This window comes from Coturnix japonica, chromosome 16 (assembly GCF_054131305.1).
Source record: "Coturnix japonica strain WE chromosome 16, WE-NBRP24, whole genome shotgun sequence".
Lineage (NCBI taxonomy): Eukaryota > Metazoa > Chordata > Aves > Galliformes > Phasianidae > Coturnix > Coturnix japonica.
In genome coordinates this window covers 578,022-604,718 of record NC_140678.1, presented here as the reverse complement: position 1 = coordinate 604,718, position 26,697 = coordinate 578,022, and the positions used below count along the sequence as shown (strand labels likewise).

General features: G+C 54.2%; 1 protein-coding gene across 9 annotated transcripts; it reads right to left on the bottom strand.

Annotated features, from left to right (window-relative positions):
- Nucleotides 1-301: 301 nt before the first annotated feature.
- PIP5K1C (phosphatidylinositol-4-phosphate 5-kinase type 1 gamma) lies at nt 302-26,213 on the bottom strand. Of its 9 annotated transcripts, none has more exons than XM_032441035.2 (19): nt 25,947-26,213; nt 17,360-17,391; nt 16,054-16,140; nt 15,753-15,883; nt 15,108-15,225; nt 13,185-13,337; nt 11,934-12,233; nt 11,358-11,563; nt 10,482-10,565; nt 9,964-10,012; nt 8,907-8,991; nt 8,629-8,790; nt 7,601-7,742; nt 7,288-7,320; nt 5,887-5,994; nt 5,520-5,652; nt 3,729-3,803; nt 2,144-2,227; nt 302-1,764 (listed from the first exon to the last, which is right to left on the bottom strand). In XM_032441035.2, the coding sequence occupies exons 1-19, from the start codon at nt 26,053-26,055 to the stop codon at nt 1,762-1,764; spliced, it is 2,094 nt and encodes a 697-aa protein (XP_032296926.1). In that variant the 5' UTR covers nt 26,056-26,213; the 3' UTR covers nt 302-1,761. The 9 variants fall into 9 exon arrangements, with proteins under 9 accessions (XP_032296926.1, XP_032296927.1, XP_015741897.1 ...); XM_032441036.2 differs by having other exon boundaries at nt 7,601-7,739; XM_015886411.2 differs by lacking the exon at nt 3,729-3,803.
- Between the last annotated feature and the right edge of the window lie 484 nt (nt 26,214-26,697).

Genomic DNA, 26,697 nt, shown 5'->3' with positions numbered 1-26,697 from the left:
AGGACTTGGGGTAGATTATTTGGTAACGCCGTGGATGCACCGAAGGGCAGCAGCACCGAGAGCAGCACAGCGCACAGCATCCCCGGGCTGGGGTGCAAGTTTGGGTCCCATATTTATAGGGGGTCCCATAATTCACACAGATCCTTTCCCAGGTCATCGCCCCACAGAGGGAAGAGCTTCCCCCCAACCCCCCCGTTACCTTTGGGGTCCTCAGTGAACCAGTCCTGAGTGGTGCTGTGCCGACGGACCAAAGGACCCCCCCTGCCCCCCCCCCCATCACTCCTCTACAACAAACCCTAAGGACAGCTGAAGATTGTAATGAGAACAAAGAGATTTTGACCCCCTCTCCAGTGAGACTTGCAAAGCACACAAGACTTGGCTCCCTCTTGGCTAAAGGCTTTCACTTCTCTCTGTGAGAGGAGGGTGGAATTGCTGGAGTTCTTGAGGATGCTACAACGTTCAGCCGACAGAAGGACGAGCCCAACCCGAGCCCCGCCGAGTGACAGCAGCTCCTGGCTGGAGCCTGCAGCCCACCAAGACCAAGTGTCCACGCCTCAGACCCCCCGAGCAGCCGTTCCCAGCAGCACCCACCACCAGCTGCCTGTCCCGCAGTCCATACACGGTGCTGCCCACATTGTGCGCCTCCACAGCTGCCCCGAGGGATGGAGGAGATGCGTGAACCCAACCTTTGGTAACCCCCAAAGCTCGGTCAGATCCAGAACTTCGGTCAGATCCATCCATGAGGTCCCAAACAGCTCCAGTGGGATGCGGGGTCCGGGCAGAGCAGGGAACGTCCCTCCACAAGGTGGTCCCTGGAGGAGCCCAGTCTTCATCTGTCCATGTGGGCTCTGAGCACGGAGGGATGGGGACAGCAGCAGGGGACAGCAGCAGGTGAAGGCAGAAGCCACTGTGACGTCTGGAGAGCCGAGGTGAACTCGTTGGCACTGCCAGGAATCGTTTGTTTCCTGCGCTCGGCGTTGGGAATCAAGAGGAGTCACCAGCAATTTTCGGATCCAAGTGAGTTGGCAATGGCTACTACTGGAACACGGGAGCAATTCTACTGCGTGGCCTGGAACGCGCTGCACGTACGTAGCACCTTTCATTGAATGGAGCCGCACACACACAGTGCAGGGAGCCGAGGCACAGAGGGGCGGGTGATTCGCCTTGGGACACTGCACAGCTGCAGCTGCTGCCTGCCCTAAGGCCCGGCCTCCACCCGCAGCTCAGAGCTCTGCTGCCTGCAATGCACCCACTCCAGCTCTGCTCGGCTCCTCTGTGATGCCCACACACAAATGGCAACAAAACAAACCCACAACCCCAACCAAAACAACTGAACCAACGAACAAAACCCAACAACCAAAAAAAAAAACAACCAACAGAAAAGAAAAATTAAAAAAAAAAAAAAAAAGTGCAGTAACCTAAATGTTTAAAAAAGCACCTCTGTGCTGTGTGCAAAGATAAAGGAAATAAATACATGATTAAAAAATTACAAAGGTTCACAGTATTACACAGGGGTTGGAAGCTACGGCTGGGAAACGCGGTTCTGCCCGGCATCGCCTGCACCCAGCTGGGCGCCTCCATGGAGCCACTGAGGGGCACGGGGTGGTTCCTGTGCTGCCTGTTCCTGAAGGGCAGCACACGGCAGCGCTGCTGTCAGCCAGCTCTTCCCATCCCACTGGAACGGCTGCATCAACGAAAAGGGAACACATCGACCTGCAGAGGGAATCGCTGCTCTCTGGGGCTTCCGTGTCTGCATAGAGATTACTGCAAGAGGCACAGAAAAGACAGTCAATGGCTGAGCGTCCGCTCTGCGTTCAGATCGGTCTGAGCCCATCAAATCCCCAGAACTGAAAGTGCTGTGAGGGGCAGCCTGTTCTCTGCGCCCCCAGCAGCACCGCCACGCCTGGAGAACCTGCAGAGCCCAAACCTTCCCTGCAATCAACCCCTGTCGAGCTGAACATGTTCTGTCTGCACAGCAGAGCTCTCCTGCTGCCACAGCTGCACCGAGGCTCCGCCACAGCCATGCAAGAGCCCCGACCTGCACGGAGGCTGCAGCAGCTCCTTCTGCAGGCTCAGCTCGCAGGGAGCCCACGCTCTGACCGTGACGCAGCGGGCACCCGGCACGTGTTTCTCGTACACTTACTGTATCGCTCTCCTCATCGGAGACAGAGTGGAGCTGAGCGCTATAGTGGAGCGGGGAGTAAACCCAACTCCTCTCGTCTGTCGGCTGCCAGAGTGGCCAGAGACGGCGGGGAGAATGCAAGGAGAGCAGCAGCAGAGCAGGGAGCAAAGGAGAGAAGAGGAAAAAATAAAAGGAGAAAATAAAAGAGTAGGAAACAATACAGTAAGAACAGCCGTCTGCCTGGAGGAGAGAACAGGGCTCAGTGCTGGGGCTCCGCGGAGCTGCCTCTGTGCGGTACCTACCTGTTCCCTGCCACCAGCAGCTGGCACTGCACCCTGCTCCAGGGAGAACGGCACAACCTCCCCCATGGCAGGACAGATGTGAGGGCTTCGCGGGTACCAGGGAATTCTCAGCCCCTGCCACAGCATCAGCCCGGAGAAACCAGGAGACATGGGAAGTGACTTACCAGGGGACACTGATGGAGCTCTTCATTCCTGCTACCCACTCCCAGCTCCCAACCCCACCTCCTGAGCCCCCAGTGGGCTACAAGCTGACACCCTGGGTACCCAGGAGGGCTTTTACAGAGGAACGTGACCTGGTTTGTCATGACTTCCCCCTTCCCTGCAGGCCAAGTGAGGCGGCAGGTGGCTGGGTTGGATCATGGTGGATGGTGGCCACAAAAATGAACCAGTCAGTTTTAGCTGACAGTCTTGGAAACGGTGGTGATGAGAATGGGTACAACACAGAAGGCAAAATACAACTGGATCTTGGAAGAAAAGAAGGGGAAGGGGAGGTGCACTGAGGGAGCTGCTCATCACAGCATCAGTGGGACCAACACGCTTCTGCCTCCAACTCAGCACAAAAGCCCAGCCAGGCTCAATGCCACAGGGGGAAACTTCTACTGCAAAGTGGCTCTATTGGATCCACAGGTCTCCCTGAGCCTGAGGGAGAGAGAAAAAAATGCCCCCTTTGGCTCAGCCCAGGCTTACAGAGGAAGAAAAATGGAATGGGATGCTTGGAAGAAGCCTGTGGGGGGGGGTTCCCAGCCTGGCAACCAACTGTCTACAGTGTGCAAGGTACTACAAGAAACACAAGGAGCTTTGAAGAGCTTTGAAGCACTGGGCTCCGCATGCTGAACCCCACCAATAATTGCAGCTGTGTGAGCAGAGACCGCTGGGAGGAAGGAAGGAAGGAAAAGAAAACCTTGCCTGGAGCTTTTTGCAGGGCTCTGCTGGAGGCACAGCAACACTCAGCGCAGCACAAAGCTGCAAACCCAGCGGGAAGATAAAAGCGGAGCATCCAGTGCTCAGCATTAACCCCACTGGTGCTGGGGCCGCCTCCTCATCCCAGCAGCCAAGCTCAGGAGCACCACCTGTCCCTGCTTCCCCATGCACAATGCCTGATGCAGAGAAGTGGGACTGAGTCTTCACTTCTGTCAGATCCCATGAGAGACAGATTTGGGCAGCTTTGATCTGCATTCCTTGTTTCTACTGGGCTGAGTCGCAGTGGTCACAGAGGACAGAACCGTGGCAACCCTGGGCAATGGAGCTGCTGACTCCAGTGTTTCAAAGCTGCAGCTCTGCTATGTGCTACCATGGTCACTTACAGTCCTGGAGGAAAGCGAGGTGGTTCGGAGTCTGCGCTGGCGGGGAGAGTAAATCCAGTACCTCCCATCTGTGAACTGCATGGCCCCAGGGTAAGTGAGGTGGGAAAGGAAACAGAGGGGAAAACAAACAAAGAAACAACAGAAAGATGATGTGAAGGACAGGATGGAAGAGAAAGCAAAAAAATAAACCAAGGGGCTGGACAACTCCAGGCCTGAACGGATCAGCAGGCAGGAAAGCCATGCGTGGGGGTAGCACTGCCCGTGCCTGGCAAATCCCTGCACCTTTATTCCCCTGAGAGCAGGGGCATAAAGTGCTCTTCTTTCGGAAGCTGATTTCAAGAAGCAGACCATGGGCCCCCAGGATTTGACGAATCATCCTCCGCACGTTGCATCCTTCCACCCATCATTGCTCCTGGGGCCTGTTTGCAGGGGCAGCTGGGGTCCGAGTCTTGCTGCATTTGGGTGCAGCCTCGGTTGAGCTCCAGCTCCAGTGGTTTTCCAGCAGAAAAACCAACAAAAAAGCCGCTATCACTGCCAGTGGGAAACCCAGATCAGCTTTTCCCTTCATCCCAGCAGTGACAAACACTCCACAGCACACGACACACACTTAATGCAAAACTCAAGGACTCAGATGAAGTATGGGATGCTGATGAGTCAGTCAGGCTCTCTGTGAGCACACACTGCACACAAATGGTTTCTTCTGGTTAGAAAAGAGCCCGTGGAAGCTGGGGGGAGTCCACGTGCCCATGGGCAGGGAGGAAGGGAGCCACCCCTCGCTAGGAGACATTTGCCAGTGGAACAGGCAGTATCTGCAGGCAGCCTGGACACAGCTGCCATCCACAGGCAAAGAAAGAGCAGCCAGTGTTAGAGGGAGCTGTTTGCATTTGGAACAGCATGCACAAAAACCCAAACAGACAAGCTTGTAAAACTGATTCCTTCTGCAGCTCCCACGAGCCTCCAAATGACTCGGCAACGAGTGAGCAGCTCTGCAGCAGAGCCACATGAGCAGAGGGAGAGCCAAATGTTGCCATTTTCAGGGTAGCCTGAAGGAGCTCACAGGGCACAGCTCATCTCCATTGCCATGCAAGTCGGAGCAGAGCACCTCTTTTAATGGAAAGGTTCCAGTGCCAGGACATGGGGGAGAGCTGCCATGGGTCAAACCCTCAGCTCCACTCTGGGAATCCACAGAGCAGGCACACGCTCCTAAAAACTCCTCTCCATTCTGCAGAAGCTGCTCAGACGTTGTGGAAGCTGGCTGAGGAACACAGCCCCAGGCTCCACGGCACTCTGCTGCCAACAGCAACCACCTCACTTACTCCCTGTCTCAGTACTAGACTTCCACTGCACCACCTAATGCATCTGCCTGCAGGGAGAGGAAAAGCCAGAATTCACAAGAGCCCCACGTCAGCCCCACCACAACCGCCTCCACTCCACTACAGCGTGTCTGTGCTCAGGGCCCAGGATGGGGGGGGGGCCCTGCAGCACCCACTTTCACCTTGGCTTGTGCCAGGAGCAACACAGTGGCCTAGATAAGACCTTCCGCACCAAATAGAGCAGCACACCTATGACTACATCATAGTGGCACCGCATGCTTCAGCATCACCAGGTGCTGTTCTGAGTTCTCCAAGGGTTATTCCCTGCGTTCAAACCCTGCCCAGCACTAAGATGTGAAGGTGCTCAGCACAGTGTAGGGCAGACGCTGCCCCACACACCCCACAGCCTGAAACAGATCACAGCCTCATCCACACATCCCCGTTCCATCCCTAAGGGGCCGGGCAGAGGGTATCTTACAAAGTATATGTCTGTGACTGGCACGTCATCTTCATCCGAGGCCTGGCTGGCTGGTTCGGAGGCCTGACTGGCCGTCTCCACCTCTATTGTAGCTGTGGACATGACAATGGCACAGGCTGAAGAAGCTGCTTCTCTGGAAGGGGAAGAAACAACAGCATCTGGTCAGTGAGGGCAGAAGGAGGGGAGCGAGCAAGACTGGGCGATTAATCCCAGAGGAACTGCAGAGGATGCTCTGCATTAACACCCAGAAGGATCAGGGAAGGGAGCCACCTGCCCAGGGGAGCTGACGCCTCACAAAATCAGCATGAGCTGCCATAGATAAAAAAGGAGCTGGGCAGGACTCTGCCAAACACCCCCAGATACTTACTCCTTGTCTTCTTCAGGAGCTACGATCTCAACATCACATTTGGGCTCCAGCTCTACACTGATCTGCTGATCACTGATCTCCTCTTCAACTCGCACCTCCTCGTGTGACCTGGGAACAGAAGAAACACGGGAAGGCTCAGCCAGAGCTCCCAGGAGTGAGGTTTTGGGTAACCAAAATTCCCAGCAGGAGTGTCAGTCCCATCAGGTTTTGGTTTTCAGCACTGTGGAGTTGGGAGGAAAGGGATTCATGAGCCAGCACTGCAGAAAGGATGGGCGATGTCAACCTGAACGCAGGAGAAAAAAGGACAATTGGCCTCTGGGGAAAACATGTGCCCAGTTCTATCCCAGTGTTATCCATCAACCTCCCAACAGCCAAAGCCTCCAACCTCTGCTGCAGCTCTGGTGCACTGAGGTTCACTCCGGGGTTAACATCCTATTTATCTGCGAGTCAGAATCTGTTTGTGACAGTCTTCAATTTAATACCTCTTGCTATTAAAGTAATTGCTTGTGTTAGCAGGGCTGCCTCTATAGTCCTCCTGGGAAGGAGGAGCTGGCATTTGCCCAGCCAAGGACACAGTCTCCGTGTCTCTGAGAGGTTCTGGCCAGCTCTGCTCAGTCCCTGGCTGGCTCTGCTCTGTCCCAGGGCTGGAACCAGCAGGCTGCACCGCTCCCATCTGGCTGCTGGGATGGTGCTGCCAGAGGGGTGAATTTCCCAAACCCAGAGGGAGTTCTCCAGCAGATCTGGGGAGTCAAAGGTCTGCCATGTTTTGAACTTAAGTAAACAGGGGAAGGGCTTCTTCATTTCAGCTGAGAGGATACAGACATCAGCACCAAAAATAGAGAAACTGGGCAAAAAAAAATAAGCAGAGGGTCACACAGATACAGGGTGGTTGCAGTTGTGGCAAGTCTGTGACAGTCATTCACCTCTGCCCAAGTCACCCAGCTCCCTGAACTGCCACCTCTAGGACACGGTTCATCTGACCTATTTTCAGCTGAACAGTCACATCCCACAGCGAGGGAGCCTGGAGCAATTCAGGTGAAGTCACGGCACTTTGCCAAGTGGGTCCTGACACAGGTGCTTGAGTTTCATTTCCATTAATCTCTGATTTTCAGCAGCCTCAGACTGGATTTGGCAGGAGGAGAGGAGCTTCACAGCTCCCTGCCACTTCTGTGGATGCTGCAAACCAACACCAAGTTGCCTATTGCACCTTCCATCGATAGGAACATCCAGTCATCCTCTTTCCCATCAAATAACAGGGGCCATATTAAAGATTCCTTGCAAAACTCTGGGAGATCTGCTTGTAATTAAAATTGCAATCAAGGGGCACATTCAGCCCTCCAAGAAAAGCAGCCTTTGCACAGGTGAGGTGAGAAAAACGTGAGGATGAAGCACATTTCTCACCTGCCATCCTGCCCTGAGGAATGTGTGCGTCTCCTGCAGAAAGAAACCAGGAGAGCAGAGTTAGAGGGAGGATTTAAGACAGAAATCCTACGCTGCACCCAAATCTAACTCCCCACCCCATGAGGGAGATGTTCTACTTAACAGCTGACACTTCTCCCAGCAATAATTAATCCCATCAAAGCTGTGTCTGCTTGCTCCCAGGAGAGATTTAATTAAAATCGGTCATTAGCACTGCAGAGTACAGGGCAGGCTGTCGAGAGCTGCGGCACAAAGAGGAGCAGCAGCACGAGCAGGGGATGGGCACTGAGCTCACCTGTACCGAGGCTGCTCTGATGTCTCTGAAGGGGATCGCTCAGGAACAGAGAGAGATGTTGAAGAGAGCGTTGTGGCTATGGAGGCCGTGGTAGCTTCTTCAAAGGAAGGAGGTGTGCAGGGGAGCAGGTCTGGTCTGCCTGCTGGCCCGAAGTGCAGGGCAGGAGAGATGGAGGGAGAAAGATAAGCAGGTCAAACATCAGCTCCTCATCTGCTGTGGCCCCGTGTGAGGCTGTTCCCCCACGTGAATGCACAAACAGGCAAGAAGTTCATGAAAACAACAGCTTATCCCAAAGCATCCTCTAGAGAGAGCCAGTAGGCACCAGACAGATAGACACTACTGGAAATGTAATGCCAAGGAAGACATCTCAGTGGTAACCAAAGCTGGATTAAAGGCTTGGCTTGACAGAGATAAATATCCGAGTGAATTAAAAGATGAATCGAGTGCTCACTGCTTTGCACGGGTAGAAATCTAACACTTACACACTCAAGAAGCCTGCCTTTCACCAACCATCTGTAAATCCAGCCCAGATGGAAGGGATGCAAAGGCAAAGAATCAGATCCATTCATCTTTCTCCTCCCCATGGCAAGATCTCTCTTATACCCATTCAAACAGCAGAGATGTGCAGTTCTCGGTCCCATTTTTTCTACAGGTGGAAAACCCAACCTTCTGATTGCATTTGGGCTACAACTGCTGGTGCCAGTTGGCAGAGCTGCCTTGCAGCAGTGACGCAAGCGACCATTTTTACTGCAGAACCACACAGTGCTGCAAAGAAGGGACTCGGTTGGGATGCAGAGGCGTTGCTTCCCAATCCACCAACTGCTCGCACTGCGACAAAACAATGTACTCTCACCTTCCCCCTGTCCTGGTTAAGTTTAGCACCTGCAAAGCATTGCAAGACAGGGAACGAAGAACCACCCAACAAGAAAGGCGTGCATTTGGTGCAGAGCTGGGAGCTCAATGAGAACAGGGGAGCTCTGCTAGGAAAGACGGTGATCACAGCCAGCAGACACCAACCAGGCCATTACCTTCATCATCAAGGGTGGGATAACTCCTGGCTGCACGGAGGTCGTACTGCGTCTCGTCCTTCTCAGAGGGGAGCTGGCTGGCTGAGAACGCAGCTGTTGGACCAGGAGTCTTGACAGCCAGCAAGGCACTGCGCCCTTTCTTTGAGGGAGATGACTTCAGGGCTGGAGGAGAAGAGTGGAAGAGAGAAGAGAATTACCACCAACTAAAGTCACTCCAAAGGAACCCTTTCCTCCATAGGCAGAGCTGGCCCCGCTCACTTCACAGACAACATGCTTACAGGAGTTCTTTCGGAACACCGTGTTGGTCATGAATTTGAAGAATCTCTCTGCATAGAAGCTGGGTCTGTGAACTGACACCGTGTCCTGGAAAGGAAGAAACCGCTGGTTCATTTCACAATTACTCCTCAAGGCAGAATCTCTAAAGCAGCCGACGCAATCTTTTCTATTCCAGCATTTAGCACTGATAGATCCTTAAAATGGAAAGGCTTAACTGAAATGATCTGATTAATGCTATAAATAAGCCTGAAGCACTGCCTTTCATTTGATTGCGTTTGATTACGCTCCTGCTGTAATTTTATAATGGATTTTGGTGATTTTATTCCTTTAGAGACTTCCTGGATTTTTCAAATATTGACCTGATTACACACATGAAATTTTCTCTGGCTTTGCTGGCTGACATTTAAAGCACACCTGGCTATGGCTGCGTATCACACAGACAGCAGCACTCAGCCAAGGGTCCCCACACACATTCCATACTTCTAATGGACCTGGTGTCTCTGCTTCTGATGTCACTGTGCTGCTGTGACCTGGCATCTCCCCCCTCTCCTCTGCATCACTTTGTGAAGGGAAGCTTGGATGCGCAATGCTGACAAACAGTTCCTATTATCTTGAGGATGGTCTTTTTAAACACACACCTATTGCTGCTGCTGGAGATGAGAGCAGGGAAACTGCAAGGGGATTATTAGCAGATAGATTACTGGAGAGGAACTGCAGTCAATCACCAAACTGAGCCAAGGCAATGCTCCTCAACACACACACGAACGCACATGCCTTGCACACACAGCTCCTGCTAACACGGGGAGGAGGAAAATGACAGATGGGAGCAGAGGAGGAGAGCTGGTAGCATGACAGCTAAGTGTGTGAGGAGGTGGAGTGTGCAAGAAAACCTGACTGGGAATAAGTCGTACTACACTGCTGCGGAGGCATAAGAGGCAAGAACTATTCCTTTCATCAGCTTCAACCGTACCACTTTAGGGACTATAAATAGCGAGGTAATTGGCACCAAGCAGTGAGAGCCAAGGCAGGTAACCTGCTGAGGGCACCCCCTGCACTCACCCCATCGTGGACAAGGGCCTTCCAGGTATGTTCCAGCTTCTTGATGAACCTAATTTCAGGGAAGAAGCAGAGAGAAAAGGAAGGACTCAGCTTCGGGCACAGACTTGGTGCCAGAGCCACCTTCCATGACAGGCACAGGAGTGCTCAGTGAGCTGCTGATCCTTGCTCCATGCAGAGCATAGCTTTGCTCCAGCCAGGAGGTCAGCAGAGCACACCATCAGCTGGCTCAGGACTGCTTGGGAACCCTCCCATCCTTCCCTGGCTCTGTGCTGCCCATCCCAGGCACAGTGATGGGGAATTTCTTTAAGAACAACTCATTATGCCTTAGGCAAACAGCTCAGTGTCACCAGCTGTTCTAAGGACAAGATAAAAATCCAGACCTCCCAACACACATCAGACAGCTTTAGGCAACCTGCCTACACACCATCAGACTCTTCAGGAGAGGAAAATCTTGCTTTCATTCAGTATTAAAATAGATAGAGCATGCTTAGAGGACAGATGACTGCAGAGGCACCTACCTGTATGACTGAAGGATATCTATAATTCCCACGTGCAGCAGGAGACGCTCTCCTTTGCCATTCACTGCTGGGATTCCTCCCATCCTGCAGGTGAAACAAGGCCACGGTGAGTACAGACTTAAAAAGAGCTGTTGGGCCCCAGGATGGAGGAATGATGGTGACAGTGCTGGAAGGAGGGCTCTGATGTGGTGGTCAGACAGAATGAAACCTACCAGCAGCCACCTCCCCACCCGGCCCATCGCACACAGGAGCTGCCAGCCTGGATCACCAAACGTGAGATACCAGGACAGCACATATGTTGTATGACAGTAGCTCCACTGGGGCCAGAAAACACCATAAGGATTTTTCTTAGCTATGGGATATTTTATTCTGAGGATCGGATTGGTCATTAAATCAGCACGAGCTGCCTATAAAGGGCATCAGATTCGTAAGGACAAAGGTATTCCTTAATATCAGCCAAAGGTGCAGCAGCACCAGCACACAACAGAAGCATGCAAGCATAAAGCAGCCACTACAATTAGGGATGCTTTTTGAAAGAATGGAAACACCAAACTATTTCCTGGCTCCACTGTGACTGATCCTCCACTGGAACCGGAGCAGCTGGTTCCACAGAGTGTGGCTGCCAGCAGCCAGCACAGCAAACTGCAGCGTTTGGTAGCAAAGTCCACAGGGCCAGCAGGACAGCCAGGAGGAACCCACAGAGCACAGATGGGGCAGACCCTGGTGCACTGCTCCATCAATTACATGGCTCATCGTGCTGGGATGGCTTCGGGCAGCAGTGCCACAGCCCCAGGAGAGCTATAAGCAGCCCTCAGTTTGAGATTTACTCTGCCCCCCACACCCCACCCAGCAGGAGGGGCCCAGGTTTCCACCTACGTGTCATCTGTGTCTATGGACTCCCCCCGGGCAGCCCCACCCTGGATGGATTCCATGGCTGTGGAGTAAAGTGCCTTTTGCCCCACGGGACGCTTCTCATCCGACGTGCTGTGCGCTCCCTCGGACTGCCGCTCCCGCTCCTGCTGGTCGATGTTATGGACACCAAGCAGCAGGCTGTAGTCCATGATTTTAAAGCTTTCCAACACCTGCAAGTTAGTACAGAATTGAAGAGCAAAGACAAAAAAGCACAGGTCAGCAGTGCAAACAAAGCAAGACCCTGAAATATGGGACAGCCCATCCGTGTTTGTGCTTTGCCAGAGCTTGAATGTTTCTGATCAGTAAACACCTCTGGATTCTGCAGAATTTGGCCATCCCACAACCCAAAGGGATGAAGGCTCACAAGTAACACTGCCTTAATCCTCTGAGCCTGCTACAAGATTCAACTCCACTGCTTTGCCTTCACCATAAACAGCAGCAGGACTTCTCCTGCTTTGGGGTTAGAAGATTCGCAATACTCTCAGTTGTTTGCTCTTGCAAAGCTTTGTTACCTCACTCCTTCAGTCGTCCCCTCCTTACCAGACAGTCTCGCTGCAACGTCTTCACCAACGCACTGAAGGTGTCTGCATCCAACATCAGGCCCTCGGGCATGTCCTGAATGAAGTCCAGGTCTTTGTATGTGGGGCTGGACTTCTCTTTCTCCTTCTTGGACGCCCGGCGTTTGTAGGTTGAGCCTTTCAGGTCGAACTTCAGGTGCATTTTCACCACACGAGGCAGAATGTTGTTCATCACGACCACGCGGATATTTTTGCCCCCCGACTGCACACAGTACAGTCCATAAAACTTTGGCAGCAGCGTCCGTGGGTTCTGGTTCAGGTTCTGCAGTGGGGTTGGAAAAAGCACCAGGAAAGGTCATTTGGAACAGGACTCCCACTGTGATCCAACACAGAGCGTGAACGAGGCAGCCGTGCTATGGATTCATCACCCAGAGACGCTCTGAACTTGACATAAGAGCTGACTGTTACATCTCTGACAAACTCCTGCATTTCAGTGGCTGGGACCTCAAAATACCAACGGGCCCCGAGTGCAGGGAATGGGATGTTCAGAGCTCTCTGGGCAAATAACCAAGTCCGGAAATTCCCTGCTTTCCCCATCAACAGCAGCTAAAAAAGGGAAACCGAACTGGAGGAGAAAAACACAAATAAGTGGGAACTTCAGGTTTAAAAATAGCAGCTCTCTTTGGCTCTCCAGAAGTGTCAGAACTCAGCAGCCGTTCCGTTCTCCAGCCCCAAATAGAGCAGGGACAATTAAAAATAAAAATCAAACAAAACAACATCAATTTCCTCCTCCTCCTCCTGGAGCTGCTGCACAACACACAGATGGGCAGAGAGCACGGACATCCTGCTGCACCGCCACGTCCTTTTGTTAGACAGCCTCACTCTTAGGAATGACAGGACAGACGTGATTTGCTCGTTCAGCTTTGGGAAAGTTTGGGAAGGAAATAGAACATCTCCGCACGCTGTGATGAGAGGACAGCCCTGACAGCTTCTGATGGACAGCAGCACGGCTGCACTGAATTCCTCACTCTGACCTCCCCTCACCTGGCTGGGTGCAGCAGTGAGCCCTCATCGGTGTGCTGCACTGTGAGCTTGTTTGCAAGTAACTGGCAGGGTTTTTGCTTTGGGACTGGCTGCACGACACAGCACTGGTGCTGTCACTGCACAGGGCAGCCATGCCACAAGAATCATGAGTGGACAACGAGCCCTGTGTAGGGCGTGGGACAGAAATCTGCCACTGCAAACCCAACCCCCGGTGCTGGGTGATACCCACCATGTAGTAACCAGGAAGGAGCTTCTGGAGGAATTCAGCTTCTTTGTGCATCACAGTTTTTATGATGAATTCATCGTCGCTGGTGACATAGAAGAGGGAGCCGCTGGCACCAGGGTTGGACAGCTCTATCAGGGGCTCGTTACATAAGGAGTACTAGGGAGGAAAAAGATGATGCTTTCAGCCCCAGCTCATTGCACACTGAGCTCTATGACCTTGAGGGCTTTCCCCAGCACGCTGCCTACCCGGCAGATTAAGGGGTAGCAAAGCTCAAAAGAGAATTATTTTCATTATAGGTTAGGTCTAGGCAGCAAAGCTGATGGACAATTTACAATTAGAGAGAGATTACAGTTCAGAGCATCCCAACTGCTCAGAATCAAGCTAATCTTCTGCTTTCAGCAACATCCAGGCTTCATAATGACATCTTATCTTCTCCCATTGTGCGTATCTGTGTGTATCACATCGAGGCTCCTTTCAGCACAGACAGAAAGATAGGATTTTAAGAGACACGCCAGTCTGCTCTGGGTATCTGTGCTGGAAGGAACACGATGCTCCTCTGCTCTCAGCAGGCCTCGTGCTGCCCTGCTCTGCAGATGTGTTTTACAGCCACATCTCCCCTCGCTCCTGCTGGAAACACACAGAAAGCACGAGAGCAGGTGTGCAAACAGAAAGAAAGGGATGAGTGCTCCGAACAGCAAGGGCTGCTGCACTGGGAGGACATTTCTAGACACCAGGATGCAAGATGCAGGTCCTCAGCTGAGGACGTGCCTAACAGCAGAAACAGAAACACAAAGCTCAAGTGCAGAGGCACCAACCCCGGAGAGTCTGCGTGGGTCAATCAGGTCCCCATGTGAGTTGCCGGAGCACGAGGTGAGGTGGGGAGAGGAAGGCAGGGGACGCGAGGGCCATAATCAGAGAAATAAATGCTCGTCATCACGTACTGAACACAGCTCTCAGCACTGCGCAGATTAATGATCCAAGACTTTATCAAGTTAATTATCTCATGCATAATTAAAGGCATTTGCTGCTGTGGCAGGCAAGAGAGAATCGGGGGAAGCAGAAGCAACAAATCAGAGCCGTGACCTTTGCAGCTGAGCAGGCTCTGTGCCTCACCCGGGTTCTGAGCCACTCATCAAATCAGGCAGCGTTATCTCGGCTGGCACAGATGGGGAGCGCAGTGACTGTCAAGCCATGCAATGGCACAGACTCGTTTCTGCTTGTATGTTTACAGCTATGGTTACCCCTGCCTACTGCTGAAGTCAGAAAAAAAGCGGCTGTTAGAAAGTGGGGAGGGTGGGAGCTCATTTGGATGAGCTTTTTATCCCCTGAGCAAACATGCATGGGACCTAATTCAACCCCAGCGCACTCCAAGCCTCAGCAGCCTTCGTCTCCGGGTAGTTTAAAAACAGCTCTGAGGAGCTTTCCGAGCACAGGAACAAGCCGTGCGTTATTCTGTCTTCATAAGATGATTAACATAACTACATTCACATAGTTCTCAAGTGAGTACACAAGGACAAATTCCCATCTTTGTCCTCGGAGCCCCAGGGGACATTACAGGGCTGCAGCCAGCTGAACACAGCCCCTTTTGCTGGTAAACACAGCGAGTTATTGTCAGGGACAGCAACAGAGGGAACCCCACAACAGCTTGTGCAGCACACACTTGAAGCAGGTCATCCCCCTCCCCTGCAGTGTGAGCTCACAGCCAGCCCTCAGCAGACACGGCCTTTGGTTGAGTGGTGCTGGTCTTATCCCCCAGAGCTGAAGAGGAGCCCTAAAGGCACAGCCCCTTCCCACTCCTCAAAGAGATTCCTCGACTCTCCTCTGACCTTTTTAGGCAAGGTCAGCCGACAGCCTCAATTTAGGGGTCCATTTACTGTATTGCTCTTGAATAAAGCAGGGCAAACAAGTCCAAAAATACATCCATACCAAATAATCATCTGGACGAATCCCAAAGAGCTCCCGGAAGTACCGAAAAGCCACTGGTGCGTAGGTTTTGAACCTGAAGTCGGCGTAATGGTGAGCTGGGGTGAGGTTACTTCCTTCACTGCACAAAACAGACATGAGATGTGTTACCATTCACAGGACAGTGGTCTCATCGAGGCTGCTGTATGGGAAGGATAAACTGAGCCTTGTAAAAGGACACAAAAAAACAAACAAACAAACTGCCTTTCTTCTGTGGCTGGACAACAGCTGAGTGAGATTTAAATTACCTGCCACAACCTACTTCCAAAGAATGCAAGGAACAGCCACTCGCCAAGCAGGATGTATTTACATGGAGAATATAGCTCTTGGGAGCTCTGTTTGTTTACAGAGGTGAAGAGCTCTAGAATGAGCCTCTCCCATCTCAAACAGTGTAATTTTGAGGCAGATATCCTACAGACAGAAGGAAGAGTACACAGCAAGGCTAACCCAAGCACACTTCCCACTGTGATGTATGAAATGGATGCATACTTAAAGCACTCAGAGCATCCATCTCTGTCATCTAAAAACAGATGGAAGCTCTCTTGAAAAAATCAGTGAGAGGAAAAAGAAAGAACTCGTCCATTCGTTTTGTTTCCTCGTTTCCTTTACCTTGGGAAGAAAATGCTCTCCACCACATAGAAGTCCTGCATCAGGACATCTCTCTCTGGCTTGGAGCTCAGGTTGCCGACTGTGTACCCGATGCCCAGCTGGATGGCCCCCTTCAGGGTGGAGGAAGTGGTCTGGTAGAAAGGAAGGAGCATTGTGTCAGTGCACAATGTGATACTCCTTGCACTACAGCATGGCCATCTAAGTCAGATCAGTTGCTAAGCCAGGAAAGCTCAGCTGTCCCACTCCTGACCCCTGGCCCTGACTTCTCTGCCCACTACCAACGTGCTCCCCAGATCCAAACCTTTTTGTAGGTGGTTTCTCCAGAAGCATCGACGCTCCGATGACCGATCTTCTTTCCTTGGCCAGGCTGCCCTGGTAGTGACGGGCCCTGCAATGAAAGGGCACGGTGACATCTCAGAATAGCTGGCCTGGCCAATGGGAACAAACAGAACAGTGCAGGCTGGACCAAGCCATAAGGATGGAGGGGTCCCAACTGCAAGCAGGTGCACCTGGCACTGCCAAGCTTAAACAAAGCTCTTTGATTTATCCATCCCTCAAGACAACAGGGCTGAAAATACCTGGTTCCCCCACCCCCAATGGGCCAGAGCCCGTGGCAAAGACACTGAGCCAGGAGAGAAGCTCGTGCCTCCCGGCTGCCGGGATTCCCTGCACGCTTAGCTCTGATTTCTCATCGATTACAAACAGTGATGCATTAAATCAAACTGCGAGAGGTTTGCTCTTAAAAATCCCATGCCCTCAGGTTTCACGGCAAGGCCTCACACTTCACTGGAGAAACAAGAGGCTGATAACATGGATAACGCAACCCCGCTCCTGCGTTCACATGGAGATAATCCATTTAAGCAAGATCTCATTTGTTAACAGTTCAAAGGACAAGCCCACACAGGGCGAGCTGCACAAACAGCTCCTCGTGAAGTTTTGCAAAGCAGGGAGCAGATGGCAGCTGCAATCCAGCACAATGTCGATGCAGCCCACTGGGGGAAGCTGCATGCAGCTCCTCTTGCAGCCCCGGCAGCAGCACTTGGGGCTTTGTGTCACTACAGCACAGCCAGGCCCCGGCAGCTCTTAAAGCAGCGAGATCCAAGGTCACTTCCCAAGTGACAGAATTATATCACTGTCTCTCAGAGCTGCAGCAAACAGCTGATAATTTCATTCAGACAGAAGTTCTTTGTGGTTTAGCTGTTAATCAGGAGCTCGCAGCTATTTCTGGTCCCATAGTTTGGGAACAAAGGGGCAGCCTCATCTCTCCCTCAAAACCTTCCTACTCTTTGAGCATCCTCCTGCACGCCAGCCTGAGCTGCACCATCCTGCATCCTCACGGCACACCACCACCACCCTCCCACAATAATTAAGCCACAGGTATTGGTTTAGCAATTCCCCTCATACAACAATCAGCAACAAGTCTCCTGTACACCGCCTGCGTTTTCAGGGCAAGAAGTGGAGCTCGTTCTGCACTGCTGCCCTGTTGTAGGGCTCTGTGCTGCCTCGTCCCACTGCCAGGAGCAGGTGAGGCCCTGCAGGAGCCCAGCACGCAGTCTCCATTCATTGCATTCTCAATTCTCAGCACGGGGTTTTCAAGACCATCTCACCTCGGTGATGGCTGCTTTCTTCGGTGCCAGACCTGAGGAGAGAAGGGCAGAGCATCACTAAAGACAGGCATGTGAGATTCAAAACACCCGGGCAACAACAGACTGCTTTGCTCATTCAAGCAAGCTGCAAAGCCCACCACGCAGTCGTGCTGTTTCCAGTTCCACCAATGCAGGAGCCCAAAGTTCCTGGGTTCACCCAAAGACACACAGGCACCATTTCTCCCAGCGATTGTTTTTCCTGGAGGTCTCAGCAAAGAGTCCTGAGACCCCACATAAGCCATAGGGCTGTGCAACACCACAGCCAGCTACATCCAGAGGCCCACAGAGACGCTCATGAAGCTCCTTCCCAGCCACCCCACAATGCACACTGACCACTGAACCTATTTACAGAACCCAGCATCCAAATAGAACACAGAAATGAATCCACCGCTTATCTCCACTGCTGCCTTTGGGAGAAGCCACCATTTCTCCACTGCAGCCAATGGTGAGACATTAAGATTTTGCCCACAGCCTTCAGATACAGGACCAGAGCTGGGAAGAGCAGCCAAAACCACCTCATCCCAGTGGTGTTTTGAGCAGCCTGCAGTTCAGCCTCCCAAACCAAATGCTTCGCCTGTAAATGCAAAGCTGGAGCAGCTTTGTTTTGGTGTTTTGCCTTAAATCACACTGCCTTCACTTGCATGGCTTGAAATCCAGCTAATCCACAGCACAGCCATAAAGCAGACAGGGCGAGCACCAATGGAGCACAGCACTACTTGACTCAGAGAATCTGGAGCTGAAACAGCAGTTCTTTGGCCCGTGACAACAGACCTTCCTGGTCACAAAGCACAAAGCCCAGCAATGGGCAGGGCAGGGGGATCCACAGCACTGGAAGGGCTGGGGTGCTGCCCCACGCAGCCACGAGCCCTGCTAATCTCTTTGCTGTGCTTTGTCACAATTCCAGAGCAGGAGATTATCTTTAATTTTGTGATAATTACAACAAGCTGCTTTCGTTGCCAGCTTTTAAGTGTCTGCTGCTGTACACGTACCAAGTGTGGGATCAACACCAATCGCTCGTAGGAAGGTCCCAAGGCGAGGAGTGGGGACCTCCAGGAGAAACAACACTTCAGGTGCACAAGGGAATCAGCAGCAAAACCTCCAAAGAGGAAAAGAATCAGCTTTATGAAATCAACTCTAGGCAGAACATGGGGAAAAAACCCTTCCACCGGCTCAGTGTGCTGACAGATGGCCCTGCACAAACCCAGCGCGGGGGCTGCACAGCCACAAGAGCCGGCACTCAGGTCTGAGGGGCACCAGAGCTGTGCTGGGGGAAGTCTGGATGCTCAGCAAGCTAATTGCAATGATTCTTATCCGATTTGGGGCAGCTTAGTGAGGGCGGAAGCGTTTGGTGTGGCTCTGGTTGGAGAAGTGTGTGCAGGGCTCTGTGATGCTTGGTGCGTGCTTGACCAGTTGCCTTCAGCTCTTCTCACCCACACGCTGCTCTCACTCAATCTGATGCTGTGCTGCTCCCAGCTCTGGCTTTGCCTCCATTGCTTCCATTTGCCTCTCAGCACAGCCCGGCCGGCTCCTGCATTGCAGCCACAGCCAGAGGGACACCATCAGCCCCAGACCAGCACGTCTTGGCTCCAGCACGTGCCCCAGCTTGGTTTCTGCATTTAGCTCTGCCCCTCCTCCAGATTAGATAACCCATTTCTGCTCTTACGCAACACGCCGCGCCAACTAATTCACACTCTGAGGTCTCCAGGCCCCTCGCTTCCCATTCATGTTGATGTAGGCAGAGGGCTCAGCAAGGAACCCGCATCTTCAGCTCCATCCTCCTCATCAGCGCCCTCAGGTCAGTGAGCAGCACAGTGCTGGGCTGGGGCACTCCCTGGGTGCTGCTGCTGGGGACACACCAGGGGTGGCACAAGTTCAGTAGCCCAAGAATCATCGATCTTAGGGGCTGAAAAACAACTCCCAGGAAAAACACTTCCCTGAGTTAAAACCAGGGGTTTCAAGCTTGACTTACACAAGGATGTCATAGGGACAGCATGAGCAAAGCCTTTGGACTGGAGGAGGTGAAGGCTGCGAGCACAGAGCTGGGATCTGCTCGGGCTGCCCCACAGCGTCTGCTTTAGGGCATGAGCTGGGAAAGGCAAGGGCTGCGCACAGGGAGCAGATGTGTAGTGGGAGAAATAAGGACAGAAAGGCTGGAAGTGCAGCGTGTCCATCCAGAGAAACAGCTGCTGCTCTCCATGTGGGGCTGCTGAAAAATGAAACGAAGGCAACAGAACTGCAACCGGGGGAAGATGCCAGGAAACAAACCTTGGCCAGGAGCAGTGCCCCAAATGGCAGCGTGGGAAGCAGCCCCCAAACTTCTCACAGCCAAAGTGCAGCATATGGCGCTGAGCAGCCCAAAGCAATGGGCTGGGAGGAGCAGGGACAGGAGCAGGGACGGGACGTGCAGCAGCCACCCTGGGAAGGCAGCTCCTTACACCCTGCCCTTCCCATTCTCGATGACCTACTTCTGATCACTGTGTGCACTTTCTCCCCTTTGGGCAACAACTTTGGGCTGGGACGAGAGGCATCAAAACAGCCATTGCACTAAGTGCAGCTCTGAGATCCTCTCCCACTTTGATGCAGCGTCTCTGGGCAGAGGAACCATTTCCAGGACCACCTACAAGAAGCTGTGCTGGTTCCACATCACTGATGGAAGCTGGCAGTCAGTGATCCCCGTAACCCCACACAGCCTCTGCTCAGGGCAGGCTGACAGCACTGCACTCTGCCACGCCAATGCTGCACCCTGCTCTCCCTTCCCACCCCTTTGCCTTGTTCACTTGAGCATAAACTTGCTGGGGACAGAACGGCGCGGTTATATGAGCTAAGGGAAAGTGCTCCATGTACTGCAAGGCGGGATGGGGCTCTGGGGCACAGACACAGCGTGCTCCATCCCTCACCAACAGACCCACAGTCAGCCCTGCACATCACCACCAACACGTGGGGCTGCCATGAAGAAATGGTTCTGCACCAAAGGCATCCATCAGCTCTACCTCACACTCATCTGTTCAGTCAGGCCGGGATATGGGCTGGGGATGCTGGGGGGGGGTTGAAGCCTCCCTGCCCAGAGCTGCTCCCAGGATGCAGGTGCAGGACAGCATCAGCCCTTCGGGATGCGGGTTGTGAGGCAGGATGTGCCCGGCTAAAACGTTTCCTTGACAACTAACCAGAAAAGCGCTTACAGCAGGGAAGGCCAATTACAGCAGGGAACGAGCAGGACAAGCTGGGGGAAATGAAATTTAAAAGGAACTGATTTGTTTCCTTGTCTCCCATCAGCTGCATGTAGGAAAAGGACCATTTCAGAGCGTCTATAGCCCGAACCGTGTGACACAGCTGACAAAAAAGCCAAACAAAAACCTCATCAAGAGGAGCCCACAATAGCTGACATCCAATAGCGGAGAAGGCTGCAGCCGCTCGGCTCCGCTGCGGTTATGCAACCCGGGGGGATGGATGCTCAGCCTCTGTCTGCTGGATGGAAAGGTGCAGCCTTATCTGAACGCAGTGTTCCTGCTGCAGGAGGACGGCGGAGATGAGCAAAACACGCTCCTGGCACATCCCAGAGCGGGGTGAGCGTCAGATGGGCCCAAGGTCAGCACTCTGCAGCCTCCTCCCAGCCCCGGCTTCGCTCCTCAGTGCAGCCTTCAAGCCCAAGTCTGCCTAAAATTCAAGCAAAGCTTGATTAGGATTAATTAGAGGCAGTGAGCAGCACGGCAGGAAGCGCAGCCTCTCCGGGATGGAGCCGGCTCTCTGCATCCATGACACTGCAGCAAAACCACGACGCTAATTTAGAACGAGGTCATTACAGGCTCCAGGACTTTGAAGCCATGGCAAGGGCCAGCTGCCCCAGCCTTTGCTGGGGGGTAGGATCAGCTCTGCACCCCTGCACACAGGGCTGTGCCAGGCAGAGGGAGGCGGTGGCTGGAAAAATGAACCTCACCTGAGCCAGTCCCAAACTCCTGGAGCTGAAAAACAGGCTGGGATGTAGCAATGGAGAGGGTCAGGCCCCCATGGAGTCATTAAGTCAGAGCAGATCTCTACGATGCTCCAGTCCAACCCCGACCCATCCCACCATGCCCACCCACCCCAAGTGCCACATCTCTGTGGCTTTGGAGCCATGGTGACAATGCCAGCACCCATCCAAACAACTGCACCTACCACCCAACCGGAACCCAGCCTGCTCTGAAGGCCACAAATCATCCTGAAGACACACCTGGATTTTCAAGGAGCGAGGTATTTCCTGATTTACTCCAGCCAAAGCTGCTCGCCTAAATCCTCTAAGATTTAATTCCCCTCTTGCTAATGTCGCCTGACAGAGATTTTCCTGGGGGTGCTCACACACTGAGGGCTAAAAGGGGATTTCAGAAGTGGGTCGCAGAACTGCGTCGGGGGGGGTCAGGCTGGACGATAGGAAAGGTTCAGCAGCAGAGGGCGGTGGGCACGGAGCGGGCTCCTCGTGTTCCCTCCCCTCGCTGAGGCCGTTTGTGCTCTCTGTGCCTGCAGGTTTCCAGCACACATCCATGGCTGGAGCTGCACTGCTGTGGATCCAGAGCAGAGCACACTGCCCCAGAGACCAGGGGGAGCTTCACGTGCTGTTTTCAACACAGCACATCACAGTGGAAGTCTCGAGCCTCAGAGCTGTTGAGCATCAGTGGCTTTCTGTGCAAAGAGCCCAAGGCAGCTGCGAGGAAGCAGAGCCAGAAGCTGCAGAGCCACGAAGGATGGATGCGACCCAACATGGAGCACAGCAACACTGCCTCTCCAGTCCCACTTTGCTCAAATGGGTGCATCAGTTTTGCCAGCACTTAAAGGCCAACCATAAGGCAAAGGACATATGGAGAGAGCTCTCTTGGCAAGTTGAAGCAACCCAAAAGCAGAAGCTCTAATAGAAAACATGAAATAACAGGCGGCACTTGCCACTTCTGTCCATGATCTGCTCCCCACATTGAACCACCACAAAAGCACCAGCAGCGCTGTGAAGGAACGTGAACCTCAGCTCCTCCTCTCTGCATATACTGCACCTCACTAAAAGAAACCAGGCCACCCAACCAGGCAACCAGAGCAAATCACCTTCATTTTACTTTGCAAAAGTAGAAACCCACATTTCTGGGCCTTATGCCAAACCTGAAGGTTTTTCTTAAATCCTGCTGATCTTCAGGACCTTGGGTAAAATCCTCGGCCCACGGACACGGCTTTGGGAAAGCTCTGCTTGGAGAGGCCAGGAGCTGCCCAGCCTGATGGAGCCGTGCTGAAGTGGGAACAGAAAGGAGCACAAACTGAGCCTCAATCGCCTGCAGGCTGCAAGCACAGGGCGTGCTCACACTGTGACTGCAGCACTACCATCACTGCTGCCCAATGGCAACTGGAGGAAGGAAAACAACAAGTCAAGAGCCAGGAGCTTGGGAGGACGCTGCTAGTTTGTCCTTCAAACCAAACCTGTTCCACTCACAAATGAGCAATTTCACCCTAAGAATTCTCTCCCGCTGCTGGGACGGGATGGCAGATCGAGATAACCTCTGATTTAATACAGGGCGGAACAAGAGCAGCGCTGCCCACCCCTCCACACTGGCTGTTTGTGTCCCCGTCAGCTTCAAAGCAAGCAGCAATTTCCGCTGAGAACAGACTCTGCAAATTACAGCCCTGTGCCCTGCAATGAGCTGCAGGTGTCCTGGTGCTGATGGGGCACCATGAGGGTCGCACTCAGTGGCTCTGGGTGAAGCTGCAGTTGGTGCAGCTGCCCATGGGGACGGTTCCACCACCATCACCCCATGTCCCGTAAAGTCGCCTCCTTGGCAACCCTCACACTACAGAATAATGCAATTCTCCTCAAATCCCTTTGTTCCTGCTTCTAATAGTGAAGAGAACCGCTCACGCGATGCACAGATTCTGGTTTTATGTGTTTCAGCAGCACCAAAGAAGAGTGCAGTGAGACACGGGTTGTCCAGGGGGGCTGTGGATGCTCCCACCCAGCACCAGGCTCACCTCACACAGCCTGATTTACTCAGAGAGGAGGCAGAGAAGCTGAGAAAGCCCCACGATGCTTCTCCTTGCCCAGCCCCATTTCAGCACTCACTGCCTGCATCTGAATGATGGCTGTGCTGGGGAAAGAAAGCAAGAGTTAGAATTGCTGCTCCGACTTTCCAGGCTGCAATCACCTTATATGGGAAAATCATATTTATTTACTAAGGCTGTGCATCCCGTGCAGCCTTCAATGGCCATGCCAGCAACTTGCTTCCACCACGGCTCCCAATCACACGCTGTGCCCACCAACCCCTTGTAGACTGCTCCCCATGGGGCTGTTCAATCCCCCTGAGCCCCGTAGCCAAGCAGCAGCCAGCTGCCTCCAGACCCACTGCTGCCTGCCCTGCCATCCCAGCCTCCCTCCCTGGTCCAGGCTGATCCTCTTCTTATAGGACAACTCATATGCTGGAGCAGCCTGAATTCCATTCGCACCGCCTCGCTCCCTCCCTGCAGCTGAGCTGTGACTTATTGACTGTGAAGGAGCTGCAGGGTCTTTCGGAGTTGAGGGCACAGGGTGTTTGTGTGAGCGCTTTTTGCCTATCTGGCTCCCTCTGTCACCATCTTACAGCACCATTTCACGGGAAAGAGGCATGTGACATCAACTGAGCTGTGAACCACAATCATGCTGAGGACGATGTTTACATTTGATTTTTCCTCAAGCTGATAAGCTCTCTCCAATTTCCCTCTCCATCACGTTGGTACGGATTGAGCGGCTCATGCCCCACGGGTTGGAATTCTTCTCTTATCTCTCATCTGCTCACTGGAAAACAGAACGGCTTTCAGCAGCCCTTCAGTTATCTTTGCAGAGGGAAGGGCTGCAGAGCTCTGTCTGTGGCATCCAACACTGCCCCAGTGCCTCTGAGGCTTCATCCATTCCCAGCACACGCTGAGACCTCCACACATCACCGCAGCTCCTAAAGCAGAGGGATTCAGCCCCAAAGAACATTCTGTCCCCTCTGTAAGCAATGGGCAGGCTGCGACCCGAGCAACAGGAGCCATGAGAAATGGAAACAGACCGAAACCAACTCTCAGCCCAATGGGGAATGAGGATTTCTAGACTCCACCTTTGCAAGGAGAGGGAGGAGAGCGCTCTGCCTGTTGTGCTCTCAGTTCTTACTGTGAGCTGCCGGCAACGCGACCCCCGGGTCAGAAGCAGCCCCCCATGGAACGCCCTCCTGCCCAGCTCCCCAGCCCGCTGCACTCAGAGCTCCCCAGAACCCCCCAGCAGCTCCGAGCCCTGCACCAACACCAGCAAACAACCCCCCACGCTGCAGCTCCTTCCCATGATGAGGCAGAGGGGCCAGGAAGGAGCCGTTCACACACGTCAGCTTTTTCAAACTCCCTTTTCAGCCACAGTGATTACCAAACTCGCAAAACCTCAAGGCCTTGTTTTCACAGAGACGGATTAGCCCTGTTTGTTCAGGAGCTGCTGGCACTACGCTGCTTTCCTCCTTCTAAACGCACCCTGAGGGCTCCCAGAGCTCAGCCCTGGGGGGGTCTCACCGAGCAGCAGCTCCCTTCACCCTTCCACACCCTATAGGGGTCTCACTGCCTCCAATGGGCGTCCAAATGGTGACGGTGCAGCACACGCTCCATGGAGGTGCTGTGATCGGGAGTCACTGAAACAGGACGAGGTGAGCAGAGCCCCGTGCACAGCCCCATGTGCTGCAGGCAGCAGAGCTGGGCACGGTGCTGCGCTGCCACCAGGCCCGAGGGCTGGCTCCTTCCAGAAAACACTCGGGGCTGCTTCACTGCTGCCCACAGCCATGGGAGAGACACAGCCTGGGCTCTGCTGAAGGGAGCAGCGTGCGGCTGGATTCAAAGACATGACGTAAATACTGAAGCATCGGTGTCGTTACCGGCTCCACTTCGTCTCTGCCATCAGTAAGAGCCTGTAGGCTCAGGAAATGCAGGCTCACTTGTGATGGGTGGAAAAGCACACGGGGCTGAGCAGCGGGCTGCACACACACACACTGAGCACCAAACAGGAACACACAGAGCAGGGAACGTCCATCACAGCGCTGAGCCATGGCAGCACGGCAGCACGGCAGCACGGCTACAAGGCTACACGGTTACACGGTACATGGCTACAAGGCTACACGGCCATACGGCTACACGGCTCGTGCCCACAGCCGGGCGCTGTCAGCCCCACGGCCCCGAGGGGACACAGCCGGGGGTCGTTGGCCGCCCCACACGCAGCCATTAAATGATGGCCCTGAAATAACCGCGATCCCGGCGCCGGGTTCGGTGTGAGCGCGGATCCCATTGAACGAGCCGCGGCGGCCGCCGGCCAAAGGCGATTTGAGGCCATTAACGAACCGGGACGGGGCCGGCACGGAGCCCCGGGCTCGGTCCGTGTGTGTGGACTCGGAGCTGCCGCCCACCGCCCGCATCCCCCGAAGGGCGGCACCATCCGGGATGGGGGGGCGCCATGTGGAGCGGCGCACGGCGCGACCGGGGGAGGCGACGGGAGGAACCACCGCGAACCGGAACTGGGGGGGGGGGCCCGAACCGGGGGTCCGGGGGTCGTTACCTCCTGCCGCGTCCGGTCCCCCCGCGCCGGACTCCGGGGTGATGGCGCCGGCCCCCGCCACGGCCGAGCCCTCCGCCTCCTCGGGCACGTCGGGCACGTCCAGCTCCATGGCCGCCAAGGGCGCGGCCCGGCCCCGCCGACACCGAGCGCACCCGGCTCCGGCCGCCGCCGCCGCTGAGGAGCCTGGGAACGGCGGGGACCATAGAGCGCGGGAGGTGCCGCGGCCAGACACGCCCCGGAGGCTCCGGGCGGAAGTGGGACCGCGGCCACGGCCGGAAGTGAGGCCGCCTCCTTCCGCCAGGACTAATCGCGACGCGGAGCCTGAATGTCGCGATATTCCGCGGGACCGGGACCCACATCGGGACCCGAACCGGGCCGAGATGGGACGGGGACGGAACGGGGCCCGGCACCACAGAGCGGCGGGGATAGAGCGGCAACAGCCGGGACGGGGGAAGGAGGGCGGGACGTGAGCGTTGCCATGGCAGCGGGCTGTGCTGCCGCCCCGCCGTTGGTTCCCGTTACCGGCCCCGATCCATCGGGTCTCGGGTCGCTCCGTGTGGAGCCTCCGCACCAAGGCACCAACGTGTCCCGGAGCCCCGCGCCCTGCGGCACCACCTGGCGGCAACCGGGACACGGGGACACTGCGGGCAGCGCCGGGACCGTGACACCGCGATCGGAGCACGGCGGGAACCGGGGACGGCGGTGTCCGGTTGTATCCGCCTGTATCCGCCTGTATCCGCCTGTATCCCCG

What these genes read in the sequence shown, in the direction of transcription:
- PIP5K1C (XM_032441035.2), bottom strand. Translation starts at nt 26,055, where the DNA reads ATGGAGCTGGACGTGCCCGACGTGCCCGAGGAGGCGGAGGGCTCGGCC. An exon ending in TCCTCAGGGCAGGATGGCAG is followed by an intron (nt 5,995 to 7,287) that starts GTGAGAAATGTG and finishes TTCTGTTCCCAG; the next exon opens with GTCACACGAGGAGGTGCGAG. An exon ending in GCTCCTGAAGAAGACAAGGA is followed by an intron (nt 5,653 to 5,886) that starts GTAAGTATCTGG and finishes TTCCCCTTCCAG; the next exon opens with AGAAGCAGCTTCTTCAGCCT.